This window comes from Gigantopelta aegis, chromosome 4 (assembly GCF_016097555.1).
Source record: "Gigantopelta aegis isolate Gae_Host chromosome 4, Gae_host_genome, whole genome shotgun sequence".
In the NCBI taxonomy this organism is placed as follows: domain Eukaryota; kingdom Metazoa; phylum Mollusca; class Gastropoda; order Neomphalida; family Peltospiridae; genus Gigantopelta; species Gigantopelta aegis.
Genome location: NC_054702.1, coordinates 77723801 through 77738979, shown reverse-complemented (window position 1 = coordinate 77738979; position 15179 = coordinate 77723801). Strand labels below are relative to the sequence as shown.

Sequence of the window (15179 nt, the reverse complement as noted above, 5' to 3'; positions counted from 1 at the left end):
GTTGGTATAAGTAATAGACAAGAACGAAAACCCCGAAAACACAAACAAACAAACAAAATTAATAACACCGTGCACCCCCGCCACATCTTAACTTCTTTGGTATATTTTTATACCTATGGGTCTAGTAATTCAGAAAAATGATGTTAATAGGAAAACCATTGGTACTCAATATGCACATGGTACATCAATGATCCACTCTATACTTCAGTATTAATAATGTGAAGATTTTCCCATTTGTTATGTAACTAGAGGCCAAAGGGTGGCGCTTTTTGAAGGAAAGTGAAAACTTTAGACGTTTTGCAATAAAATCGCCACAATGTGCATGAAAGGTGAATGAATCAGGTGATCTTAGCTTAGAATATATAAAAAAGGAAGCTGGAATAATTTTGGTAGTACTATATTAGTTTTGGGACACTAATAAGGCAGTTTAACCCCTCCATATCCATCACCAAAATTTCACTAAATTCATTTTTATGCAAAAGTGATATGTATCTTTTAATTATTTCCTGCAAAATGCTATTAAGCAGGTTTTTTGTGTACATATGACACATTTCATTTCTTTGATGAACATATTAATCTTTCTTTAGGAAATACATCAAATAAATAGTTCTGTCACTCCATTTATTTTAGGGTAGGCTTATACAAAATGTGATACCAGCTACCACCGTTCCAATGCTATCACATATTTTGTAACTTTAGGGGTATATATGCCTTGTCAAGTAACAGGAAAGATCGATATTCTGGACACTATAAATTTATAACAACCACAGCGACATTGGAACCGGCCTCGGAGGTTTCGTGGTTTAGCCATCGAACACAAAAGTTTGTTTTCTTTATTGATATCTGTCACGGGGATCGTATAATACCCGTAACTGAATAAAACACGATTATCCAAATATCTCTCCTAACTGTATATCTATTAGATCTCTTTGTATCGGGCAGTCCAATACCCGAGTGGCTCGGCTCTAGGTATATCAGAGATAAGATCTTATATAAGGTATAAGTAATATAGCACGTTTAGTTCACTAGAAAACACAACAAAACACAATACACTTTGGAATCTGTATTAACCTTACGCTGACAAATATATTTGCCGCAGTTAATTACTTACAACAACAACAATAATAATAACAACCCGGAACTAATCATTTAATTAGTTAATCACTAGGTGTCTAGTTTACACAATATTCTAATCACTTCACCGTGATACAACACGCACACGTGTGATAATTGAGAAACGGTGCCAGGGGAACTTAATTAATAAAGGAATTACAACTCTATTCCTAACTGGTTAATTTTTAATTAACCCTTAACTACTCATTCAGTAACCTTGTAATACAGAATTAATACTGGTACATATCCCAATAAAGACAATAACCTACAGTGTACCTAGGTCCTCTAGGATGACTGGTTAAGCTTTAATAATTTTAGAACAGTGAAGCCTACAATTTACTTCGTCAGATTACCGGAAACACTGTCTAAATAATATTGGTATAATACAGTATTAAAATATTTAAAGTCACATCAATCACATCAAGGTTATACAACAGAGCAGAAATATATATTTACCAAGTCCAGTCGGACTAACATTCCCCGGGAGCCTTCCAATGATTCTCCCCGATAAATCTAAAATCCTAGCTATTTATTACAAAACCGAATATCGCCTGGGGGCACATCGCGGTACTCCCCCTATCATGGGATATTTCCACAACGACCAAGACGGCATATTTTCTTAGATGACCAGACTAGTTGTCGCCATTCCACTAGGAATACAAGGTCGTAAAACAGAACTCGCGGAGGTATTACGTAACTACTGGCCACATGGCCTCCGCACCTGGTCTAAGTGTGTATTAGGGGGTACGGTCGCGCGGAGGTATTACGTAACCAAGTGCCCATCTGGTCTAAGTGCATATTGGGAAAAAGCTCGACCACCGTCGCGCGGGGGTATTACGTAACCAATCCGCACACGGCCCTCTAAAACAATTAACATCGCCACGGGCGAAAGATAAGAGCATGTTCCGTCACAACATCACAAGAGCACATTGATTTATTAATCATCGGCTATTGAATGTCAAAAACATGTGGTCATTTTGACACAGTCGTATAGAAAAAACACGTTATATTTTTGCATTAGTAGCAAAGGATCTTTTATATGCACCACCCCACAGCCAAAATAGCGCATGCCACGGCCTTTGATATACAAGTCGTGGTGCACTGGCTGTGACAAGAAATAGCCCAATGGGCTCACCGACGGCGGTCGATCCCAGACCGACCGCGCATCAATCGAGCACTTTACCACTAGGCTACGTTTGCCTCCCCCTCCCCATCGAGCATAAGGCTAGTAGGTACAGGGTTCGCAGCCCGGTACAGGCTGCCACCCAGAATGAGGTTTAATGTCTCAATAGGTAGGTATAAGACTACTACACCCTCTTCTCTCTCACTAACCACCAACATCTAACAACTAACCGATAGCTGAGATGTGTGCACAGTACAGCGTGCTTGAACCTTAATTGGATATAAGCACAAAAATAAGTTCAAAAGAATGAATGAACCGACAGTGAGGTGTTTTGCCATACCGATATAGGCAATATTGGCCTCTTTTTTTTCTCTTTTCTGTTTTTTTGCAGATGCCAAAGGTTATTCGCGCAATTTAAACATCGCGAACATGCGCTAAGGTGCGTATTCGCAGAAAAACCTACGTCGTAATATTAATCCGGTTTACAGTAGTTCATTCATTTCATTTCAACTTATTTTCATGCTTATATTCAATTAAGGTCAAACACGCTGTCCTGGGCACACATACCTCAGCTAACTGGACTGTCTGTCCAGGACAGTGGGTTGATTGATTGCAAACATATTTTATTGTGCAAAGAACAAAAGAATTGGGCACAAGTTTGACAACTACGAGGCCCTCTTCTATATTCATACAATATACATGGCGACCTATATTACATAGCTGTAAATATAAACTACATGTATACATTCAATGATAACCAGTGTAAGGAAATGTATTGTATACAAAAGAATGTAAAGGAAAGAAAAACAAATATGATACAAAAGATTACACAAATAGTACATAACGTGCAGTTAAATTCGCTATCACATTTACAAATAATCCTTTTGGTAATTTAAATAATACTTTATTAATCAAAACGATGAGTTTTTTTAATATATATTTGAACATAAGTAAATATTTCTTTATTATTGGCATCGCTTAATGTGCTTCTACCATATAACAGTAACTGTAAATCTATTGGTTGAAAAAGCTGTAAGGAATTACATAGAATCAGTCTCTGTTGTTCATATTGTTTACATTGCAAGAAAAAATTGATATTGTTTTCTAATCTGTATCCACATTTACATGAAGGGTCTGTGGTAAGTCCACATCTGTACAAATCGGCGTTTAAAGGGCTACATCCATGTCGTAATCTAGTATGCAATATATTTTCTATTCTTTTTCCACAGGAAAAATAATATGGAACTTTATTTACCACTGGTGTTACTGCTTTTTTGAAAGACGATATTGTTTCACACTTTTTAATTGCTGGGCTTAAATTATTCCATAAATCAATTGCTGAATAAATAAATAAATGATTATTTTAATAAGCAGGTTCTAGCAAAAGGTGTAGATATGTCCTCCCGATTTCTTAACATATAAGGAACCCTTTCTTCTAATCTTCGTGGAATACAATTAGTTAAGAAATCGGGAGTCATTCCTTTCATTATTTTAAACATTGTATACAGTTTTTTTGTTTTTCTCCTTTCACTAAGTGTTGTAAGACCGGTTTCAATATATAGCGAATTACGTGAAGAAAATTTAGGCATGCCAGTGATTACCCTTGCAGCTTCTAGACCTCTGAAGCATATTCTAGTACGGGATGAATGAAAGTACTATATATTCGCATTAGAGTTTGACGATTTAATAACAGTCTGTATTTCCTTAATACTGAGATCATTACCGATGCTGATGTGCATACATTTTGAATATGACTAGACCATTTTGCATCATCTGCTAAAGTTAAACCTAAATGTTTATGCGTTTTTGATTTGTTTAAAGTTGTGTCACCAAATACAAGACATGGTTCATTAATTAATTTGGTTAGAGAAAACAATAATACATTCGTTTTATTTGGGTTAAAGGTAACTAACCATTTGCCCAAGTTAATGTTTAGATCGCGTTCTATAATTGAATGTCATTTGACGATATTCCAATACTTGTATCATCAGCAAATAGCCTTGTTACACAGTCTAGTTCATCAGCAATATCGTTAACATAGATCAAAAATAGTAAGGGACCTAAAATGGATCCTTGAGGTACTCCAGCCTTTAGACTTCCATACTTTGATAACGTTCCATTTATATATACACTCTTTGTTTCCTATTAGAATTAGAATTATTAATCCATTTTAAGAGATTGCCTCTGATGCCATATTGTTTAAGTTTATAGATTAAACCCCTGTGCCATACCCGATCAAAGGCCTTTGGGTTAGTTGTTGGTTGGTTAGTGGTTAGTGAGAGAGAATAGGGTGTAGTGGCCTTACACCTACCCACTGAGCCCTTAAGAACTCGCTTTGCTTTGGAGCCGGTACCGGGCTGCGAACACTGTATCTACCAACCTGTAGTCCGATGGCTTAACCACGACACCACAGTAGTACTCTCTACAGTAGTACTCTCTACGGATCGTCGTAAAGTGTAATCTCTTTATTTCGAAACCACGGAGAATACTACTTTTATGGTCAAACAAATCCTTGATTAATGGGACCGGCCTCGGTGGCGTCGTGGTTAGGCCATTGGTCTACAGGCTGATAGGTACTGGGTTCGGATCCCAGTCAAGGCATGGGATTTTTAATCCAGATACCGACTCCAAACCCTGAGTGAGTACTCCGCAAGGGTCAATGGGTAGGTGTAAACCACTTGCACCGACCAGTGATCCATAACTGCTTCAACAAAGGCCATGGTTTGTGCTATCCTGCCTGTAGGAAATGCAAATAAAAGATCCTTTGCTGCCTGTCGAAAAGAGTAGCCTATGTGGCGACAGCGGGTTCCCTCTAAAAAACAGTGTCAGAATGACCATATGTTTGACGTCCATTAGCCGATGATAAGATAAAAAATCAATGTGCTCTAGTGGCGTCGTTATATAAAACAAACTTTACTCTTTTTTTTATTAATGGGAAAATAACTATAATTAAATCGCAATTTCTTCCATCTTTGTACACACTTAGTTACAGTACTTCTTGGTCTGATAACGATTGTTTTAAAACATGAATAGGTAATTCTACAAATTCATCCTGAAGGGCAAACGATACAAAACTAAACGATGTCCCTAATTTCTAATAAATGAGTATAAACATGGAGGTCTTAAGTTGGTCGATTCATTAGCTTTCTGCAGGTACTTCGAAAGTAACTTGGATTAAAAGATTGCTAACATTCGACGGCTTGTGGCAAACATTCACAAAATGTTCTACTAAATGAAATAATGCTATATTTAAATTAGAAAACAAAATCATTCTCCTAAATTAGAAGTAAATATTTAAAATTAATTTTGAAAAGGTGTCATCACTAATTATGCAACAATCAGAAACAATTGTATCTGAAAACAACCCAACATTTTATTCACACACCGCTTCTCAATCCAAAAGACGACCTCTGTGGCGTAGTGGTTAAGCCATCGGACATAAAGCTGGTAGGTACTAGGTTAGCCGGTACCGGCTCCTACCCCGAGCGAGTTTAACCACTCAGTGGGTAGGTGTAAGGCCACTACACCGACTTCTCTCTCACTAACAACTAACCAGTGCTGAGGTGTGTGCCCAGAAAAGCGTGCTTGAACCTTAATTAGACATAAGCATGAAAATAAGCATAATCAAACAAATCCAAAATGAGATTTCCTTCTATCCTAATGGTGAAATTAAACCGTTTAAATTATTACAACGAGAATTTAATATACACACCAGTTATGTGTTGTATTATTAACTAATCAGTTATATTCCCAGATTATGACCACATAAAATAAAAAATCTCGGATTTTTATTTCCTGATACTATTCTCACTAAGTTGAAAAATAATAAAGTTGAAAATGTGTGTGTATGTGTGTGTGTGCGTGTGTGTATGTGTATATATATATATATATATATATATATATATATATATATATATATATATATATACACAGTCAAACCTGTCTCAAGCGGTCACACAAGGGAGTAGATAAAAGTGGCCGCTAAAGACAGGTGGCCGCTGATTACAGGTTGCCACATATAGAGTAATTAAAACATTTGTTGTTGTTTCTTGTTTTACCGTCTATACTGCTAATTAACAGTTGACTATAAATAAACTTTTGACATGTGACCTTCAGAAAAAATGCAACTGGAATGTATTAAATTAACCGTTCTCAACAAGTTTGTTTTCTTTTTCCATTCAGTTATTTAAATCCTACTTCATGCGATGGATTGTTATAGTAAGTGAATCTAGATATGTCAAGCGTAGCCTGACCAGAGGCAATTAGATGCATTCCAGAATCAGACTTTCTTAATTGATACACAGAAGAGATGTCGGGACTGAAGGTGTGAAGATCGGTTATTGCTGCACCTTATCGCTTTGTTAAAATATCCCTTCTATATAACAGTAAACATTTACTGTGGCCGCTTAATACAGGTATTTTAGCGATTTGGGATCCGATTTAAGTGGCCGCTGGCCGCATTAGACAGGTGACCGTTTATTACAGGTGTATTTACATTATAAATCGTTTGGGAGGGGGAAAAGTGGCCGCTTAAGGCAGGTGACCGCTGACTACCGGTGGCCACTACGACAGGTTTGACTGTGTATATATATATATATATATATCATCGACGTCCCACACTGCGTTCATCTAACGACAAAAACACGAATACGATATTTACAAAAATACTATTCTACATTTTTAAGCTACGATACGTGAAACAAAATACTAGTAGATTGCAATCAATTAACGTAAATACAAGTGAAACACCCTTCGGTAAACAGGAAAGAGTAAAAAAAAAGAATAAAGTTTGTTCTATTTAACGACGCCACTAGAGCATATTGATTTTTTTTTATCTTATCATCGGCTATTGGATTCTGTCATTCTGACACTGTTTTTTTTAGAGGAAACCCGCTGTCCCCACGTTTCTAACTGCGTTCAGGCGCATGTGTTTGCAAAAATTATCATACCGCGCATGTGCGGTTCGTCATTTTCCATTTTTCAGGCCACTACATGAAAAATATATGTTTCTTAACTATGCACAGTTGACGAACATTTTGTTTATTATTTTTTAAAGGAAAAATTCAGTTTGTCAAGCGTTCTGGTCCGGTCCGCGTTTTACAAACACCCATCGCTAACTCTTGATGTCAATACTATAGTCCTGTTCAATTGTTTTTTGCGTGTCACCTGGACTCCCCGCCTGAATCCGCATCTGAATTGTTTATTGACTTATGCTTCCAAACTGTTTCTTAAATATAGGTCATACCACAATATATTCCGCTAGGAAGGTGGAAAAGAACATTAGTTTGAAACACACAATAGAGTGATGCTTTTGTTATGCAAAAGGCCTTAGTTATGTATAGGATAAAGATTCTGCATTCAAAACATAGAAGCCACTTCATGCACTAATTTATTTTTTATGTAAGGATATCCGACGTCGTTCCCATTCAAAACGACACCGCATCACACATTCATACGCCATTTGAATATCAATTGATGGTTGACTGGAATTACAGTTACATATACAGTTTAAAAACTTACGTTGTATTAAGTTTCGGTATCGTCAATATCATATATTAGGCATACAAATAATCTATTATGCTCGCCAGAGGCTCGCAAAATGCTATTTTTATTCCTAATATATGATACTGACGACACCGAAACACATTGATAATAACCTCTATTCATAATTCTTTTTTGAAATGTTGAATATTTATCATACTGCTAGTATATATCTGCTATTTTATACTGCAGTGGTAATTGATATTGGATATGTAAATGAAAATTAACAAAAACTGAAATTATAAATACATCGGATTAAATAATTAACTGATTTAATACTACTAATACCAATAGCTAAAGTCACACACACGCACACTGATTGGACATATCAGCACCACTACTATAAAATAGCATGTTTTCTAGCCGCATGATAAATATTTTACATATTTTTTAGATTTCAAAAAAAGAATTAACCCTCTGTTACCACCATCACTATATGTACCGAAAAGCCGCAAGGAATCTTTTGGATACAGTTTCCAAAGCTACATACTTTGATATAGCTGCCGTGATGCACTGGATGGGATGGGAAAACACAAGCTCACTGTGGACGATGAATTCTACAAGCCACCACACCTCAGGAGCGAACTATAGATCAGTGTTAGAACGCTCGTCTGAGGCGCGATGAGTCGTATCGACCGATCATCCTCCAAGGAGTTTTAATATCCCATCCCATCCAGTGCCCCACGAAGGCTATGGTATGTACTGTCCTGTTTATGAGTAAGTGTATATCAAACTCTCTTCCTGTTTATTTGTTAGGAGTAATATATGTCGTGGCGACAGGTTTCCTCTTTTTCTCTGGACCAAATGTCGGAATAATAATGTAAAACCTAAATGGCCATAGCCAACCAGTCCACCACGACTGATATAAAAGACAGTGGTATGTGCTATCCTGTCTATGGGATGGTGCATATAAAAGATCCCTTGCTGTTAAAGAAATCCTGTCCTGGACGAAGAAGCCGGCGTAATTCGACACATACGCCCATGACAGGCGTGCACTACAACAGCGTTCTGTGAATGTGTACGTTAAACCCTATAACCTGACCTAATGGAAACATGTAGCGGGTTTCCTCTCTAAGACTATACGTCAAAATTACCAAATGTTGACACCCAATAGCCGATAAATAATCAATCAGTGTGCTCTAGTGGTGTCGTTAAACAAAACAAACTTTAACTTTAAACAGCCATAGTTTAAAATGTGCTGGGATGTCGTTGAACAAACATTCCTTTGGAATTTTCTTCGGAGAAACATCCCCTACGTATAGAAGATCATAGTGAGCAGGTCACTGAAATGATCTTTGCAGGAAAAACAATGTATTAGTGTTAGAAATATATCAATATACAGTACTTAGGTTTATAACTATCGTAACAATTGACACAATTAATGTTTCCAACGTCATTTTGGTCAATGATGACATTCTAAACGGTTCTCTGTTTCGATAAATGTTACCGTGTTTCACATTTATTCATTCAATATGTACTTTGTAGACATTGATGCATCCTCGTTTGCTCACCACATACATCAAACCTTCGTCGTCGAACGCCAGATTAACTGGATTATCCAGCCTATCTGGTGTCGTGATGCGATGTAGCATGCAAGACCCATTCTGATCAAATACTGACAGTCTATCTCCAACTGCCTCGACAGTGTATATGAAACCGTTCCTGTCCACGCAGGCTGCATTTGCTCTCAATGATGGTATTTTGGTACAAACAATAGTACCTCCATCGTGAGGAGACAATACTCGTACAGAGTTATCCCCCCATTCGCACGTGGTTATGTTTCCAAACTGATCAACGCTGATGTTAGCCAGAGGATATGCTACCGACACACATATCTTTTGTTGAAAACGTCCACTGGTATCATAAACACGAAAGTCGTCCCTTTCTTGGCGACCAACAATATAACCTTTATTGTTAAAATTTGCAACAGTATGACTTTGAGTTGGGGGTTCTTGGGACAATAGATTATTACATATCTGTCTACCTGTTGTGCTAAAGAGATAGAGCTTGTTGCTATCGATGACACCAATAGTATTTACGCATCCAGCTATCGCAAATGGGTACACACCTTTGGTAGTAATAGTATCTCCAATATCCCCTGTAGTGGAAATCTGTATAATTTTACTATTGGCCTTATCTGAAAGTAAAATCATTTTATCAACAACTGTCATTCCTGTAACTGGAAATAGATCTCGTATTTTAAATGATCGCTCAAGGTTCAAAGAAATTATTTTTTTAGTTTTTTCCGTTTGCATTACTGTCTCCTGGTTGGATCTGAGACTATCATCGGTTAAATTTTGAGAATTGTGCATACCACACATCTCTTCAATGTTGATAGTTGGTAACACTGTGTCATCCGGGGTGCTCTCGGTCACAGGTGTGTCTTCTAATTCTTTGAGGCGGCTTACAACTATATCTTCCAGGAGGAGAACTTCCTCGTCTTTGCCCTGCTCTGTAATTTTCTCACAGAATTCCAAGCAATTGTTTCTTATTGACAGTTTCAATTGTATGCCATCCAGCTGTGATTTGTACGTATGTGTTTTATTAACAATGATACCATCAACAATCTGCAGAGCCTTTTGTTTTTGTTGTTCTACTTTGGCTATTACCATAGCAACTTGCTTGTCTATGTCCTCTTTAATAGAGGCCTCAATTTTTTTAATGTTTGAAATATTTTCTAAAGCTTTTCTTTCTTCAATTTTGAGACCTTTCAAATTTTCCCGAATTGTTTCTGAATGAGTGTTAAGTTGGGATTTTCGAACTGTAACTGCCTCAGTTGTTGTAACAGGTTTGTGGTTACGATGTTTAACTAAAATGCAAACCATACATATTGGCATTTGACACATCTCACAGAAATACTCCAGTAACTTGTCATGGTGTTCTGAGCAGGTTAATCTGTGAAGGTATCTGAGTTCCTTATCATAAGATCCACCTTTTATGTCTTCAAGTAGAACCTTTTTGTGGTTCCAAGTCGCGGAAGAAGCATTGTGTCGATCAGAACAGCTTGAACATAAGTAATCTCCACAATCCAGACAGCGAGATTTGGCAGGTGATGTCTTTCCTCTGAGATGACAAGTTGTACATCTGATGTCTTCACTTGTCTTCACTTTCAGAATCTCGATGAGTCCATTCATAAAAACGTTTGTTTTAAGATCACTTGCAGTCCCTTGTGCAACAGCGACAGACTGCCTGCATTCTGGGCAGAAAATTGAACCAGATGTTGCAGAGGTTTGCAACAATTTCTGTATGCAAAGTAAACAATATGTGTGGATACAAGGAAGTATTTTGGGATCGTTGTAAATATGGCAACATATTTTGCAAGTAAGAAAGTCATCAGAAATGGTCCCAGTCACGGATTTGTCTTGTTTTGATGCCATGTTATTTCTCCTGCAAATAAGCACAGATAATTTATATATATATATATATATATATATATATATATATATATATATATATATATATATATATATATATATAGATATGTTGGGCCAAAGGTCTAATATTGTTAAAATAGAAACAGATTGAAAATTGTAAGTACAATAAATGCGACAATAAATGCTAATTGTCTAAAAGGTGTGGGACTGTAATTTTAATATTTCAAACTCATTACTAGTAGTAGTCATCATGTATATGGATTGTTGCCACCTTCAGCGACAATTGTAGACCAGTAGATTACATAGTTGAAAAAAGCAACATATTAAAACATGCAATACCAAAAGATAAGTGAATTTTTATCTACTTTTGCTTGCTTGAAAAGGTGGTCAATGTGACCACCGTCTTGCTCGTAGACTGTCCTCAAACGTTATTTGTTTAATTTCTTCCAAAGTGATTTTTGTCCTTTAGTTTATTCTCCGTGAGCACTGCCATGCCGTAAAAACGTAAAATGTCACTTACCTTTTGGCGTCACATTTTGTTACTTACACATTTTGAATCTGTTGCTATTTTAACAATATTTGACCTATGGGTCTACAGTTTTCACTGAATGTGTTAAGTGTCCATGAGTGAAAAATATTAAAATTACAGTCCCCATACTTTTTTGTCAATTCCATATTCAGTATATTTATAGGTGTTTTTTTGGGTTGTTGTTTTTTTGTTTATTTATTTTGGGTTTTTTTAGGGGGGTGGGGGGTGGGCGTTCGATATAGACCTTGGAAAACAAAACGACCCTATGCACCTAATTTAATGATCTCAAATCAACTGTAAATTTTGCAAATCCTCTCCTAATGGTCACGAATGACTAATAAACAATGTCTTGATATTGCTTTGATTTTCCCATCTAAAACGTTAAATATATACCTCACGGAAAAGCTATATTGTAAGAACTACACGAATGTTGCAGCTTATTACAATTCACATGAACAAATTTCAAACAATGTAATACTCTTGTAAAAGGAAACTAATTAGTATTAATATTACAGCTGACAACACAATATATCTTGTCTACAGTACATGAGCTAGATGTACACTTATATGCGTCTAAGTACACATACATGTAGTACATGCTTGTGGTTACTACCCTGATCAACATTGAGTAGCCATATTAATAACTAAATAAAAGTATAACTATGTATATGTATATATTTATATTTGCACATATATATATATATGGTAAGTGTCCACGAGTGAAACATATTAAAATCACAGTCCCCATACTTTTTTGTCAATTCCATATTCAGTATATCCTCTCCTAATGTTCACGAATGACTAATAAACAATTTCTTGATATTGCTTTGATTTTCCCATCTAACACGTTAAATATATACCCAGGGGCGTAGCGTGATCTGGACCTGGAGGGGGGATTCGAATATGAACCAAGTGGACCCTTTTTCTATTTTGGTTTGCACCACCAGAAACTCCATGTGTATAAACCTGTATGTTTTAGTTCTGAAAGCGGACCATTTGCTTTAGAGGTTCGTCCTCTCCCCCTTCCCCCCCCCCCCCCCCCCCCTTCCCAGCCTACGCCCCTGATACCTCACGGAAAGCTATATTGTAAGAACTACATGAATACACGTATGTAGATACAATTATGCACTATCACTTGAATGTTGCAGGTTATTACAATTTACATGAACAAATTTCAAACAATATAATACTCTTGTAAAAGGAAACTAATTAGTATTAATATTACAGCTGACAGCACAATATATCTTGTCTACAGTACATGAGCTAGATGTACACTTATATGCGTCTAAGTACACATACATGTAGTACATGCTTGTGGTTACTACCCTGATCAACATTGAGTAGTCATATTAATAACTAAATAAAAGTATAACTATGTATATGTATATATTTATATTTGCACAACTATTTGTATGTTTAAATATTATTTGTTACCATCTGTGACACAAACATGTATAATGGTATACACAAACATACTGCAAAATGTACACTGGACACCTGAAGTACAGAATAAATATCTTATCTCATCTCATCTCATCTCATCTCACCCCACCTCACCTCACCTCACCTCACCTTACGTTATAGTTACATCATCCTTTTCCGAGCTAGACCACGGTTATTGCGGCCGTTGAGTGACGGGTTTTATAGATCTCGGGCGTCACTCAACGGCCGCAATAACCGTGGGCTAACTAGACGAATCTCGAGTGATGGATGAGGTAACTAGCTTGTACCACGCCCCCATTACCACGCCTTCATGACGTCACCATGGTCGCAAAGAAGTTTTATAATTTAATTGTGTACCACGCTTTGGTGTCGGTCCCTTTGATTTTACCCGCGGTGTATCCCATAGTTATACCACGAGCGTGTCTGACCTAAATTTTAGCGATTGTTGAATGGATGAAGAAAGTTACGCCTACAGGTCACATATAGTTCAGCATTGTTTTGAAAAGTAACACTTTCACTAACATTAGTAATAAATTTACAATATAAATCTGTAAATATAAAAATAATTATTTTCTTAAAAAAAAACCCCAAACAAACATACAAAAATTAAATATTAAATAGTTTCGCTTCATTTTCCATTACATTACTTTATCAGCTGCAAAAAAGAACGCCTATATTTACAGATTTATATTGTAAATTTATTATAAATGTTAGTGAAAGTGTTACTTTTGAAAACAATGTTCTAATTTACTTCCTGCTGAACTATATGTGACCTGTAAGCGTAACTTTCTTCATCCATTCAACAATCGCTAAAATTTAGGTCAGACACACCCGTGGTATGACTATGGGACACCACGGGTAAAATCAAAGGGACCGACACCAAAGCTGGTACAACTTATGTATACCTCATGGAATACCGCTTTTATTTGTGGTCTTTACTTTAAGAACCTCAGTGAGACTGTTTTGGTGAAACACGTTTTTTTTAGGTGACAGTTGTATGTGACAAGAAAGCAATACGTGCGAACACCAGCAGACGTGTCGCTTGTTTATAAATAATGAAGTCACATTTACACGTAAATCAATTATTACGGATAATCATTGTTAGTGATATTTAAGTGAAAGAAATGGAAGTGAAAATTCTTACCATGCATCTAATTCAGCGTATGAAAATAAAAATGAATGAACCAACATGATGCCCAACGCCTTGTCATTGTAGACACTTGTTTAAAACAACCTGCGTGTGCTGCCACTCACCGTTATCGTAAGCAAATATGCAAGGTCAAGGTTAACTGTGTTTGATCATGTAATGAACAAGAGCATTGTGCACAGATACGGCCCACACGAAGCAGTCGGAAGGTGGACGGCCTACTAAACTTACGGTAGAGCAATAGTAAAACGTTGGATGTGTGACACGAACCACTCGTAATTTTACTCCTCACCTAGGACAGGCGTAAATTTCCACATTTACGACAAAATGTAGTTCCACCCCAGACCAGCCGTATCATGGACGTAACATTAGTGTTATTAAAAAGGCGAGAAGTGCTATGATTGTAATGTCGATTGATACGCTGCTGGTATCAGCTTTAGCCATATAAATTACTATTGTCGTCTATGGGATTTGATTTGGTGCTATACACCCAGTAGTGGTAGTAGTAGTAATAGTAGTAGTAGCAGTAGTAGTAGTAGTAGGTTCTAAGAGACCAAATCAATTCCTATTGCCGATAATGTTAACTAAGGGGTCGTCCATAATTTTCAACATTTTCACGAGCGTACAAATAAAACTGATATAAGCAGCGTATCAACACACCCAGGAAGTACAGCAATAAAAAGTGTGGCACCTCACATCTAATCTACCTGTAAGAAAATGGGGTGGTGGGGGGGGGGGGGGTCCACATACCATTTAAAAGATTTAATTAATGTTTTTAATAGCAACCGTCATTTTTGGGGGTACCCCGCATTAGTTTCAACCTCAGGTATATACTGCATAACAACTGTATAACAAATAAAAGTATTAACATTTTTGTCAATAGATAATAGTATTTGCACAAATAATCAA

General features: G+C 36.7%; 1 protein-coding gene across 1 annotated transcript; it reads right to left on the bottom strand.

Annotated features, from left to right (window-relative positions):
- Window positions 1-8885: 8885 nt before the first annotated feature.
- Window positions 8886-14371, bottom strand: LOC121371145 (E3 ubiquitin-protein ligase TRIM56-like). The gene is made up of 2 exons (XM_041496815.1): window positions 14268-14371; window positions 8886-11164 (listed from the first exon to the last, which is right to left on the bottom strand). The coding sequence occupies exons 1-2, from the start codon at window positions 14312-14314 to the stop codon at window positions 9241-9243; spliced, it is 1971 nt and encodes a 656-aa protein (XP_041352749.1). The 5' UTR covers window positions 14315-14371; the 3' UTR covers window positions 8886-9240.
- Window positions 14372-15179: the final 808 nt, after the last annotated feature.

What these genes read in the sequence shown, in the direction of transcription:
- LOC121371145 (XM_041496815.1), bottom strand. Translation starts at nt 14,314, where the DNA reads ATGTTGGTTCATTCATTTTTATTTTCATACGCTGAATTAGATGCATG. An exon ending in TACGCTGAATTAGATGCATG is followed by an intron (nt 11,165 to 14,267) that starts GTAAGAATTTTC and finishes GCTTATTTGCAG; the next exon opens with GAGAAATAACATGGCATCAA.